Source organism: Tetrahymena thermophila (assembly GCF_000189635.1).
Source record: "Tetrahymena thermophila SB210 genomic scaffold scf_8254528, whole genome shotgun sequence".
In the NCBI taxonomy this organism is placed as follows: Eukaryota; Ciliophora; class Oligohymenophorea; order Hymenostomatida; family Tetrahymenidae; genus Tetrahymena; species Tetrahymena thermophila.
In genome coordinates this window covers 201,346-214,510 of record NW_002476302.1, presented here as the reverse complement: position 1 = coordinate 214,510, position 13,165 = coordinate 201,346, and the positions used below count along the sequence as shown (strand labels likewise).

The following is a 13,165-nucleotide window of genomic DNA, read 5'->3' as shown; positions in this document are numbered from 1 at the left end:
GATAAACATTATGCCAATCAATTCTTCTAAATATATTTTTCTGATTTAAAATAAAAAAAAATAAAATTATAGTCAAAATGTAACCACTAACTTAATAATTATAATGCTCTACTATTAATTATGTTTTAATTTAAAATAATAATTTATAAAATAAGTTCATATATTTTACTTAAATAAAAAAGTAAAAAACGAATAATTATCATTTTTTTTTTTGGTAATAATAAATTTTTTGAAATTTTTTTTTATTGAAAAAATCAAAATTTAATAATTTTGTTTGTATTTAAAATATTTACAAAATTTCGGTGAAATATAATTAATTTAGTGAATTATTTGATTAAAAAAGAGTAATTAGATACATTAATAATATCATTTTAAATTAATTTCATCATTGAATCTTTTTATATCCTCTTCTAAAAGATTAACCTTTTACTTTAAAAGACTATATTCCCTATTATTTTGTTGTTTATTTTAAGAAATAAATAAAATAATATTAATAACTTACTTTTTCTTCTAGTTAATTTGACCTTGCTCTGGATAGGAGTTTTCTTTTTACACTTAAGTTTATCCTAACTGTACTATTTCTTCTTTAAGCATTTAGTTTTTTATTTTTAAATCAGTGATTACATCTGTTTTCTATACCAAAAGCTACTTTAAATGCAAAATTTCATTATCTCTTTCAGATCTAGATGTATTTAATTCTAATTTTTGCTTCTTTTTTAGTTGCAGCTAAAGATTAACTATAAAATTTTCTTTTTCTATTAATTTATTTTATAATGATTTTATAATTTGTAATTATTCAGATTAGAATCCACTCACGTTCTCACTTAAGTAAGATATTTTGTCTGTTAAATTTTAAATTTATTATTTTAATTGCTCATTTTCTTTTTAGTACTTTTCAGTCTATTACTCTTTAAACTTAAGTTCTTATCCATATATTTAAAGTTATTGCTTTGCTATGCTTTAATTATAATTATGTATTAATAATAAATAAAGATTAAATTTTGTTAATTTACCTAAGTTAATCAATAATTTTAGTGTCTTCTGTTTAATTTTACTTTTATAAAAATATAATAATAATAAAAAATAGTATTTTGAAAATTTAATTTACTTGCTTAATTATTTTTGTTTTAACAGCAACTTATATCTTAGCCCAAATGTCATTCATTTGTTGAATATTTGCTTCTATATCAAAATTATTCTAAAATAATTATTGGTTACATTTACTTAGCCTAATTGTAAAAAAAATTAAAGTTACTTCATTGCTTTATAAATTTCCTAGATAATCTTCTTTCCTGTAAGAGCTTTGCAGCTGATTTAATTAGTTATTAAAAATGATTCGAGATGTTTATTGCATTGATTAATTAGAATTGTCATTTTAATTTTCATTAAATTAAATAAAAGAATTTTAGAGAGATTAAATTTTTTTAATTTGTTGGTTTAGCTATCTCTATTATTCATTTAAAACTTCTTATTATTATTGCTAAAAATCTTCTAAATTGTGATGAGAAACATTCAATGATTTTATTGGTTTTTCTTACCTCTTACTTGATTAAGTTTATTTTTTTTGAGTACTTGGACTATTTGTGCAGCTCTGAACATAGTTTTGTCCAACCCTTTTAATTTTTAATATTAGAATTTTTTATTTACTAAACAAATTCTTACCTGCTATTATTGGTCTAAGCTTCACTATACTTTAGGATGCTTTATATTTCTTGCTAAGGAGTAAAATGGATATGCTAACTTTATTCCTTAGGAGTAGAGTAGTTTTTAGTTGTGGCTTAGGAGTTAAAGTAATATGAATTAGGCAAAGATTGTATAGAGTTATTCTGATATTAAAGTATGTTTTGTTAGTTGCTTTAAGGTGATTTAATATTTATAAATTGAAGATCCTATTAGCTGAGTTGGTCATTTAAATTTTATGTCTTTAATCCCTTTAAATTAAAATTAAATTAACCACTTAAATTTTTAACAAACATATTTTTTACACTTAAGTTTAAATCTTGTTTATTTGATTGAAAATTAATTTGATTTTTGTTATTTTGCGAATCTTCTACATCTTATGGTGATTAAAATTGCTAAGCGTTCTTTTAAACATCAATAATTTCTCCGAATCCCTACTAAGGAGAAGTTAAACTTGAATTAGAAAAAACAAATGCTGGAGTTCTGCTACTTTATATAGTATCTGGGAGGTTATAATTTTGATAATTATTTTGTAATTATAAATATTATTGATTGTTTTTGTTTATATTCAGTAACTATGCCTAACTGTCCTTAGAAAAATTTTGCTGGTTAGAGTTGTTTACCATATTCATATAATCGTAATTGTACTTTTATTCTTAGATTTAATTATTTTATTTCCCATCATATGTGTTAACTCTTTTATGCTGCTTTTAATTATCTTAACTTTTTGTTTGATCCAAATCTATGTTTGAAGATTCTTAATAATTTTGTCTGCTTATGATTTTTGGAATATATGGCGTTATATTTAAATTAGTAAGCTATGGAGGACCAGTATGCTCCTGTTAATTTTAAACCTTTTAATTGCTTTCATTTTTACTCTAATTTAAAGCATTTGCAGCTAGACTATAAAGTGCTGCGTAATTTTTATTATTTAAACTATTGTAATTATTAGCAGTTGTGTTCATCCAGTAATCTTTTTTTTGTTTGATAGTAAATATTTCTAATTAAAATTTTTGAATTTTTTATTAACGAAACAAAAATAAATACAATGAATAAATAATAAAAGATGATTTGATTTCTAAATAAATATTTTAAATAGCGGTTGTGGTTAAGTCTTATCAAATAAATAATATTTATATAATTATAAACAAAATTCCAGTTTATTCAATAAATTAAAAAAATAAATTTTAATAAAATAATATTTTTAAAGTTTCTGTGATAAATTATTTTAGAAAAAACTTTTTACCATGTTTTAATAAAATAAATAAAGTGCGTATTATGATTTTAAATTCATAAAGAAATTAAGCAAATTAATTAATTATACAAAATATATGCAAATTTATTACATGAAATGCTTCTAAAAGTTATCAAATTGGAAAACTAATAAAACAATGAACCAATAATTGAAAATCAATAAAGCGATTCTGTGATTAAAAAAATAGACATATATTCTGAAAATACGAAAGAAGAGATTGACAACCTCAATTAAAATTACATTTTACTTAAGGCGGCTTAAAATTTTTTTAAAGAAAAATAAGGAGATGAGCAGAAGCCTGTCAAAGATTCTATCCGCATTTTTAACAATTTTAGAATAAGATCAAATTCACCTTAAAATTAAAACCAGAGCTAAAATAAAGATGGTGGAATCAATTTAGGGCAATCTATGAATAAATATGAAGATAAGAAATCAGAAAAGATTTATAAATAATAACAATCATAAGCGAGTAAAGTTTTAGCTAATTCTCAGGTCAAAAAAATAGGTTCTATAACAGATAATTCTACTTTAGCATAAGTCTAGTAGAATACATCTTAAAAATACACAGAAGAAGTGGAATCTAAGATAATAGGTAAGAGTCAATCTCCTACATAAAAGCTTTAATAATATATGCTGATGAGAGACTAGGCAGAGCTTAGAATGACCAACAAATAAATGAAGTAAGCGAATAACTTAGTCTCTTAGAATGTTTATAGAAAAAATAAATCTGAGTGGATATTATAACAATTAAGCAGATTCTCACCGTAACAAGTGCTTAATCTTGAAGATCCTGTTATCCTTGAGGCAATTAAAAATTTAGATTTAAGGGTTGAAGATATGAAAAATTGGATATAAGTTAGTGATTTTTACAATATTTAAGAGTCTACTAAAATGCAAATGAGAAGATACTTAACAGCTCTAAATGAGTGGTTTTATAAAATAGAATCTATCATTCAAGAGAGAGATAGGATTATTTTTGAATAAAAAAAGTAAAAAAATAAGGCATCGGCTTAAAATAAAATAGAGAAGTTCTATTAGAATTTCACTCATTCAAAATATTATCGCGAATTCGATATAGAGAAAGGAGGAGGCTCCTCTCGAGGTAGAGTAAAAAAAATATAATAATCAGATGCAAATAAATCAGATTATATAAATAGTATTGTAATGAACAGTGATGGTAGTCATTTTATAGAAGACTTGAAATTGTAAAGCAGCCATCCCTAATTTGACAATAGCCAAAATATGGATTCATCTAAAAAACTTAAGAATAGCGATCCTAATTTTAAAAATATAAAATCACCAGGTTAATCTTACTCACCTTAAAAATAAGTACTTAATAATGAATCAAATATAACAAAGTAGCTTAAATAATAATAAGAAGCAAATCAAACATCTAGAAATTCTTTATTCACTCCAAATATTTTGAATTAGTCAAAAGATGCTTCTTAAATTAATAAAGAAAATGGAGGAAATTTAGATGAAAAAATAGTAGAATTAGACGGTTCTATGTATGAGAAAAGTGAGATTATCTAAAGTAACAAAGAGCAAGTGAACTCTAATTAAGTGAAGCCTTTATTCAATTAAATATAAAAATCAAGATATAACAAAGATGATTTCCAAAAGAAAATTAAAAAAAAGTTAATCGTTGAAGAAAGGTTAACTAATTTAAGAATACACGAAGCATTAAAATATGAAGAGGAGTAATCGAATTTGCAAGTGACATTAAAGAAGAAGAAAATTTTATGTAATTAAAGAAAACAAGAAGACCTATAAAATAAACTATAAAAGATCAAAGACAGAAATAATTATATTGATGAGAAAAAAAACTATCATTAATTGTAGAAAGAAGAAGACATCAATCGCAGATTTTAAATCATCCAAAAAATATAATAGGAAGATGAGCATTTTTTAAATATTAAACAAAAAAAAGAAGAAATTAAGTAACTCATGTCATTTGAAAGAGACAAGTAGGCATAATTAAAGTAACAAATAATGAGAGAATAAAGTGCCATTAATGCAGATGAAGAGATGAAATAAAAGTTAGAAGAGATTCAGCGAATGGATGAAAGCATAGATATGAAAAATTAAAAAAGAGAGAGCTTGATGCAAGCAATTTAAGAAAAAACAAAAACTCAAAACGAGTAAAAAGCATAAGTGCTTTTGAAATAATATGAATACTAAAAGTAACTCCAAGAGTAGATAGCAGGAGAAATAGCCAGTAAATATAGTAAAAGCGCTAAATTCTTAAAGCAACTTTAAAAATAGAGAAGTCAAAATATTAACGAAATAAATAGAGAATTTGAAAAAAAATAAAAAGAAATTGAAGAAAGGATGCAAAATATAGAGACTTAAGAGAATTAAGTAAAACAAGAAGCAAAAAAGCTACTTCAAACAAGGATGTCAACTAGTGAAGCCTAAAGAAAAAGAAGGCTGGAAGAGTTAAAATAGCAGATATCAAGAACAAATTTAGATAAAGCTAACAAAACCATGCAGTCATTTTATCAAATTTAAAAGGAAAAAATAAGTAAAGGAGATAAGTACCTTTAGGAAGAATATAACAATAGAAACAACTACTAAGATCACATGATTTAAAAAGAGTTGTATCTAAAGAAGTGTGCTGCAATAAGAATCAACTCATCGTTTCAGAGAGAAAATATTATATGTTCTCCTAAAAAAATAAATTACATAGCATAATAAATAAGAAGTAATCAGTTTAATAATATAGATCATTCTTTTTGAATACATGCATTATACATACTCTCTAAAATTTAGATTTATCTCTAAGAAAGAATAATTAATTACAGAGTCTTTGTTTATTTAAAAATATACTTTTTATCCATAAATAAAATAAATATAAACTAATTAAGATATTTTATTTTAATTCTTTTGAAATAAATAAATAAATACTTTAAGAAATAAAAACTCATAAAAGAAGCTGCTGCAAGAATAATTAATTATACAAATTATTAAAACTCGTAGCAATAATATTTATGCAAATTATTAATTGTAATGTTTTTCACTCATTTTTAAATGAAAACAAATTAGGTAATAATTATTGCTTGAATAATTCTTTTAGCTATTTTTTATTAACTAAATAATTAACTAGCTAGTTGTCTATCTAATTTTATAAAGTTATATAAAATTCATTTGCTTTAGCTCAATAAAATTAACATTTTAAGATAAAATAATCAACTAAATCAAACATAGTTATTTTTAAACCTACAAACTAACTAAATATTTAAACATAAATAAATATATTTCTATTTTGAATTTTAACTTTATTTAAATTAAAATTATATTTTTTAAAGTTTTTTTGTTTAATAAAATTAAAAAATTCACTTAATAACGCCAAAAAAATGAATTACAGTAATTAAAATGTGCATAAATCATCTATGAATTATTTATGTTTTTTAATGATTATAACTAATTTATGATTGTTAAATTTTTTTACTTAGATTAATAATTGTGAAATAGAATTTAAAGTTTATAATGAAAGATGTACCAATTTTAGATTACATAAAACATTAATTCTTTTATTATTTATATCTCAAATAAAAATAAAGATTTGCGTCATTTTGCACTAATTTATAATTAAAATTTGCTTATATTATATTTTTTATTTTTTTGTTTGTTTTGTTTATTTATTTTGATTATTTCGCAATATAGCAAATCAACAACCACCAAATTAATTTGAGTAAATTAAAGATACTTGATTGTAACTCAAATCATACTTGGTAAGAATAAGTGTTTTTCTTTTCAAAAACTAGACTTAGATCCCTTCTTTTAATACAATTTGACGTAATCTACGTACATATACTTAGGGTAATCAGCAGGGTTTGGGGGAGCGAAGTGATCAACAGCAGTATTGAAAATGATAAACTAAGGATGTGTAGGTAATTTTACTATCCCTTTGCATCCTTTGCAAAACATTTAGTTTTCATAAGTTGTTCTGTATTTAATTCCATCTACAAACCAATCAATCTTTTTTTCATCCCATTCAATAGAATAAGTGTGCCATTCTGTGAGATTGAAGTTCTTATCTGGGTAAATTGTGCCACAACCTTAGCAAAGATCATTTCTTCTAGGACCCCAGTGATAAGTACCCCAAATATATGGAGTCCAATCATCATTCCAGCTATCCATTTCCATAACATCTATTTCACCATAGTGAGGCCAATCAGCTGATTCAGTATTTCCCTTAGTCCAAAAAGCTGGCCAAATATTATCTCTAATACCAGTTTTAGGAAGAAGAAGTCTAGATTCTAGTTTGCCATGAGTAAAATTAAACTTAAAAGATGTATCTATCCAACCAGAAGTATAATTGTAAGTTTTATTATCTGGAGAGTAGTAGGTAGGGTTGAATTAAGTTCTGATAACTAAATTTCCATTTTCTTGATAGGCATCTTCCTTGATGTAAAGCTGCAACTCTACATCAGTGTGAGGCCAATGATCTTTTGCAGTCCATTTACTTTGATCAATTGTATTTCCATTAAAATCATCTTCAAAAATTAACTCCCATTCTTCAGCAGTAGTGGTCTTGAATGCTAAAGAAGTGTTAGCAATGAAAAGTAATAACAAAATTGTAAAAATTTTTTTCATTTACCAAAATTTTATTTTTGTTTTTCTGACAAATTATTTATTTAATTTAATTATGTAAAAAAAAAGTAAAAACAATTTGAATATTTAATAAGCTATAATTAGTAATTAAAGTATTAAAATATTTCTAAATAAATATTAATATGAATTTATGAGTATTTAATGCTTTCATTATTTTTTCACTGTAATTTTTTTATTTATTAAATGAAAAATTTATAACAGTTTATTTAAAAATTAATTAAAACATCAAAAATAAATAAATAAATGAGAAAGGTCTAGAAAAACATTTAATTAAAGTAAAATATAATTTTTATGTCTTTTTAGTTAAACAAATAAAAAAGAGTTTAAATACTATTTTAGCTAGAAAAAATACTAGTTTTACATAAAAAAGATATTTTAGCAACAATGAAAAGAAATAAATTTTGAGGAGTTAAAACACAAGTTGAGTAAGTGGATCATTTCTAAATAAATATTTGAAAAAAGTAGAAATTTATTAAATTTTAATGATTTAATGCAAATAGAGAAATGTATTTTGAAAATAAATTAAAATTTAATAAAAATAGTACCTACAAGCGGTATAATATTTATTGGCTTAGGTTTCCTAATTATATGCAATCACAAACAATCAATCAAAAAAAGCAAATAAACAAACAAACAAAACACATCGAACTATAAAGGATTTATTAAATTGAATTTTAATAACTTTAAACATTCAATCATTTAACAAAATTAATTTTTAAAAAGAATATTTAATACTATAAACTTCTATAAAAAGAAATTTTAAGTGCTACTTTTAATTTAATCAAATAAACTACCAAACTTAAAAATGAACGTCTTCAAAGCTTTTATCGCTGTACCTATAAATAATATCTAAAAAAATGGTTTTCGTAGCTTAAGCAAAAATTAACAGCTATTCAACTTTAGTAAATTCTACAAAAAACCTTCAAAACCTTGGAATGACTCTACCTAATTCAGAGATGAAAGAAAACTGCATACTTACTACAATTTTGGTCTTTATGCCTTCGTTTTTGGATTGTGTTATGCAATGGTTCCCTTTTATAAGTTATTTTGTGAACACGTAGGTTTATCAGGAAATTTTGAACAAAAGGATTACTCTATGAAAGATAAATAGTGTATAGTTATTCAATTTTCATATAACACCCTTTTATTAAAATGATTAATTCACATAAATAATACCCTAAATAATTATAAAATCACAGTACATATCCATAAGAAATACAGAGTTGTGTTTAAAGCTGAATCTGATCCAGAAGTAGACTGGGAATTCGAGCCAGTTTAAGATGAAGTTATTGTAAGTGCAGGTGAAACTGCTCTCGTCTTCTATAGAGCTCACAATAAAGAACCTGATCCAGTTATTGGTATATTTTAAAATAATAAAATGATTTGGAAACCATAATCTCACTTATAAAATAATTTATTTGAATGCTAATAATAAGTGCCATTCAAAATAATTCGCTTTATTTATTTTCAAATAGAAATTTCTTTGTTTAACTTTCTAAGTTATTTTTGCATTGACATATGTCAAATAAATTGATTTTGTAAATTTAATTTTTGATAAAAAGGATTTGCTACTTACAATATCTTTCCAGAAGATGCTTCTCTTTACTTTAGTAAAATCTAGTGCTTTTGCTTTAATCAATAATTGTTGAATCCTCGTGAGGAACTTCAACTACCTATTTACTTCTATTTAGAGCCTGAAATAGCTGATGATCCCTTATTGTTACATACATAAGAAATTAGAGTCTTATACAGATTCATTAAGTGTAAGAAACAAGATATGCTTAAATTCGTTGAAGAAGAGAAGAAGAGGATAGAAGAAAATAAGAAAGTTCTTGAACAAATGAGAGTCATAAAGCAATAAAAAGAGAAGGAATTATAAAAGCAAAAAGAAGTTGAAAATAGAATTAGTGTTGTTATGGAAAATAAATCTATGAGAAGATAAGCAGAGGAGTTAATTAGAACGGACGATTAATAACCAGCACTAGCTAAGTGAAATAGTTTATTAAACTAAATTAATTTTAATAATGTTTATCAGAAAAAATAACTGCATTTTACATATAAATGATGTATTAATTAACTAATACTAACTAACTAATTCATGAATAAATAAATTAATTAATGATTATGCTTTTGATTTTTCTTAAATAAAATCAAAACTCATTAAATCTTGAATTCTGAAATATTAAAATTAATAAATTAAACTCAAATTAAATATTTATTGAATATTTTCACTCTAAAAAGCTTTAATTTTTTATTGTTATTGATATCCAAATTTGAGAAATAAAAGTCTTTCTAACTTTTTATATAATGCATTTCAAGTGTAATTGTAACTCACAATGTAGCCATAAAATCTAATTATTTTTTAAATTAAAATGAATTCTATATTAAATTTTTAATTTAATTTCAGTAATAGCTATGTTTAATGTGAGTTAGTTAGCTATTTAGTAAGTTAATTTAATTTAAAATAAATTTGTATTGTTTGTTAATTTATGTAATAAAATAGTATATTAGTTATATGAACAAAAAGTTGATTGAAAATAAATTCTAGAAATAGAAAATATTAACTAAATGAAAATATAGAGATATATTTTTAATAGAAATATCATGAATACTATTTAAATATATTATATATCTTTTTAATTAAATTTATAGTTGTTCAACTTATCTTTAGTGATAAGTTTACAGCATTTAATTTATTTATGAAATTGAATAAAATATTATAGAAGTTATATTAACAAAAAGTTGATTGAAAATAAATGCTAGAATAGAAAATAAAAAACTAAATGAAAATATAGAGATATATTTTTAATACAAATATCATAAATAATGTTTAAATATATGATCGATCTTTTTGATTACATTTAATGCTCTTCAACTTATCTTTAGTGGTAAGTTGATAACATTTCATTTACTGATTAAATAAAAAAAACACTTCGAAAATTTTTCAATCAACGACATCATTATCGTGAATATATTCTTCGTTAGGATCAGATTTAGAAGCCTCCATAATTAAAACAGTAGCAAGTTTATCATTTTTACCAGCAACAAATGTAGGGAAATTTAAGAATTATTCATTTTGAACTTGCTTTTTAAAAGCATCTCTGATTTGAACAAGAGAGCCAGGCTTTCCTGGAACATGCCCTCTAATATAAACTAAACTTCTTTCAACATCAATTTTGTAAACCTTTTTAATTTTAAGTTAATTTAATATTTTAATCGAATAGCTAAAGTAAAGAATTGAATACTTGTAAATCCATAATTGTAACTTTTTCACAACCCATATGACCAGCCATCTTTTTATTCTTAAATACTCTACCAGGATCTTGACGTTAACCAGTGGAACCAGGTGCTCTGTGAGAAAGAGAGTTACCGTGAGTTGCATCTTACATTTTAAAATTCCATCTCTTAACAGTACCTGCAAAACCTTTACCAACTGAGATACCTTATATATCAACATATTAGCCGGGTACAAAGTGACGAGCACTCAACATGTAACCAGCAGGTAAGAAGCAATCCTTTTATAAATTTGAGTTAGAATACTTAAAATATAAAATTGAAAGATAAATAAATAAGTAAATACAGGTGAAACTTTGAATTCCTTTAAGTGTCTCTTAGGAGGAATATCGTTCTTCATTAAATGACCAATAGTGGGTTTATTAATTCTCTTAAGACTTTTTTCACCAACACCTTTAAAATTAATTAGTTAGTTAGTCAATATTATTAAATGAATTATGCAAAAAAATATAGTGAATATGAACAAGTATTTACCTAATTAAAGAGCATTAACTCCATCTTTCTCTTCAGTCTTAACTTAAACAACTTGACAACGATCAATTTAAATAACAGTGAGGGCATGAAGCTTACCCCACTTGTCCCAAATAGATGTCATACCTAATTTGTAACCAAGGATACCAGTTCTTTTAGAAGTTTTAGTAGGTTCAAATTGCTTAATTTAACCTTCGAATTTCTTGTTGACGATTTCTTCACAGTTAAAGTGATTGATTTCTTTATTATTTTAAAAATGCAAAAATTGTAAGATAAGTAGCACTTTTTAGATCTACTACTAATTGAAGAAACAAAAAAATGTTTTAATATAGCAGATTAATGCCAACAAAATTAAAAAATATTTTTAAGTTTTTTGTAATAATTATTTTGTTGCTTTAGGGCTAATTTAATTGAGTATATTCACTCTCAATTAATCTACAATAGTAGAGATACATTTATTTGTTTATTTATCAAAATTTTGATGAAACCATACCAACTTTATTTTTTAAAGAGGGAGTAGCACGAGCAGGAACTTGAGTAGGGTCTGAATAAATAACTTTCTCAGGTTAAATAGCCTTTTAATCCTATTTAACTGGATTGATCTTTTTTCCTTCAAACTTAAAGGTGTAATCTTATAACATTTTAAATAATTTGTCATCTGTAATACTTTAATCATGTTCAAAAGATTAAGTTCTTAAAGGCTTATCTGTTTGAATTGTCTTTTTCTATATTTATTATAAACGAGACTTCTTAGCTTCGACTTCACTTTCTGATTATGAAAGCTTGGCAGCCTTTTCATCTGAAATGGCAACACCAGTACGTCTTTCCTTTTGTCTGTGTTATTTTTAAGGCTTTGACCATTTACTGAATGTGCTATGAAGAAGAGAAGATAGTTAAACGGGTTGCAATAACTATTAAGTACCTAATAATCCCTTGCTTAATTATAATAACTTGAGCATTTTTTCCCTTTATTTATATCTAGTTGAAATCTATTACAAATATAAGTTGATTCTACTATTCTAAAAATCCTATTTTATTCTAAAAGAAGAAGATGTGAATTTAGCTATATCTATCTATCTTTCTCTTTATTTATTTGTTTTTGGATTTTATCTATTCACTTGTGCTTTCTTTTTTTTTCTAAGAGATTCCTTCAATAGATTTTTCTCTCTCAAGTATATAAATATTTTTATTTTTTCCTCAAGTTAAATTTTAAAATATCTCTTTTTAAACTAGAATTTATTTTTTTAATTTTGATATTCCAACGTTTAAAAAAAATTTTATCTATCAATCTATCCATCATTCTTTCATTTATTTATATTTTGTATATTTAATTTAAATAAATTTATTAATAGAAATTATCGTATGAATAGAAAAAATACAATTAATTTTTTCACAGTACAAAAATTATTTATTAAATATATTTTAGATTAAAAATAAAAATTGAAATTATTTTCAAATGAAATACTTTTAGTCTAAAAAAATATGAGTTCTTTTAAAATTCAAAAACCTTCTAAGGTATAATTTATTCATATTGTAAAAAGCTAAAAAATATTTGATTGACTAACCAATAATAATGTAAAATTTAGATTTTAATTACAGCTATAAAAATATACAGAAAGAGGAAGAGAGAGAGAGATAACTATTTTAAATTAGAAAATAAATAAATAAATAAATGTTATAATTAACATAATTTAAAATTATTAAAATATACTCACATATGAATGATGAAATAATTAATATTTAAGGGAGCATCAATTATTATTAAATAAAATTTATAATTTTTATTCTACAAATGACTTAAAACAGTTCCAATATATTTTTATAAAATAAATCACCTAAACAGTTCTT

At 23.4% G+C, this 13,165-nt stretch overlaps 5 protein-coding genes across 5 annotated transcripts; 2 read left to right on the top strand and 3 right to left on the bottom strand. All coding sequences in view use genetic code 6, as the record gives it.

Annotated features, from left to right (window-relative positions):
• Positions 1 to 366: 366 nt before the first annotated feature.
• Positions 367 to 2,705, bottom strand: TTHERM_00637440 (hypothetical protein; the record flags this gene model as incomplete). The annotated part of the gene is made up of 7 exons (XM_001032405.2): positions 1,986 to 2,705; positions 1,663 to 1,931; positions 1,256 to 1,613; positions 1,109 to 1,198; positions 1,014 to 1,054; positions 503 to 958; positions 367 to 448 (listed from the first exon to the last, which is right to left on the bottom strand). Exons 1-7 carry the CDS (start codon positions 2,643 to 2,645, stop codon positions 367 to 369), a joined length of 1,956 nt encoding a protein of 651 aa, XP_001032405.2. The 5' UTR covers positions 2,646 to 2,705.
• A 326-nt stretch (positions 2,706 to 3,031) lies between these two features.
• Positions 3,032 to 5,674, top strand: TTHERM_00637430 (hypothetical protein; the record flags this gene model as incomplete). Its single annotated transcript, XM_001032404.1, has 1 exon — positions 3,032 to 5,674. One exon carries the CDS (start codon positions 3,032 to 3,034, stop codon positions 5,672 to 5,674), a length of 2,643 nt encoding a protein of 880 aa, XP_001032404.1.
• Positions 5,675 to 6,691: 1,017 nt separating this feature from the next.
• Positions 6,692 to 7,534, bottom strand: TTHERM_00637420 (glycosyl hydrolase family 16 laminarinase; the record flags this gene model as incomplete). Its single annotated transcript, XM_001032403.1, has 1 exon — positions 6,692 to 7,534. The coding sequence occupies one exon, from the start codon at positions 7,532 to 7,534 to the stop codon at positions 6,692 to 6,694; it is 843 nt and encodes a 280-aa protein (XP_001032403.1).
• An 823-nt stretch (positions 7,535 to 8,357) lies between these two features.
• On the top strand, positions 8,358 to 9,545 carry TTHERM_00637410 (cytochrome C oxidase assembly protein COX11; the record flags this gene model as incomplete). Its single annotated transcript, XM_001032402.1, has 3 exons — positions 8,358 to 8,664; positions 8,752 to 8,910; positions 9,115 to 9,545. 3 exons carry the CDS (start codon positions 8,358 to 8,360, stop codon positions 9,543 to 9,545), a joined length of 897 nt encoding a protein of 298 aa, XP_001032402.1.
• A 951-nt stretch (positions 9,546 to 10,496) lies between these two features.
• On the bottom strand, positions 10,497 to 12,603 carry TTHERM_00637400 (50S ribosomal protein L3; the record flags this gene model as incomplete). The annotated part of the gene is made up of 5 exons (XM_001032401.4): positions 11,811 to 12,603; positions 11,321 to 11,557; positions 11,133 to 11,239; positions 10,798 to 11,067; positions 10,497 to 10,736 (listed from the first exon to the last, which is right to left on the bottom strand). Exons 1-5 carry the CDS (start codon positions 12,274 to 12,276, stop codon positions 10,497 to 10,499), a joined length of 1,320 nt encoding a protein of 439 aa, XP_001032401.3. The 5' UTR covers positions 12,277 to 12,603.
• Positions 12,604 to 13,165: the final 562 nt, after the last annotated feature.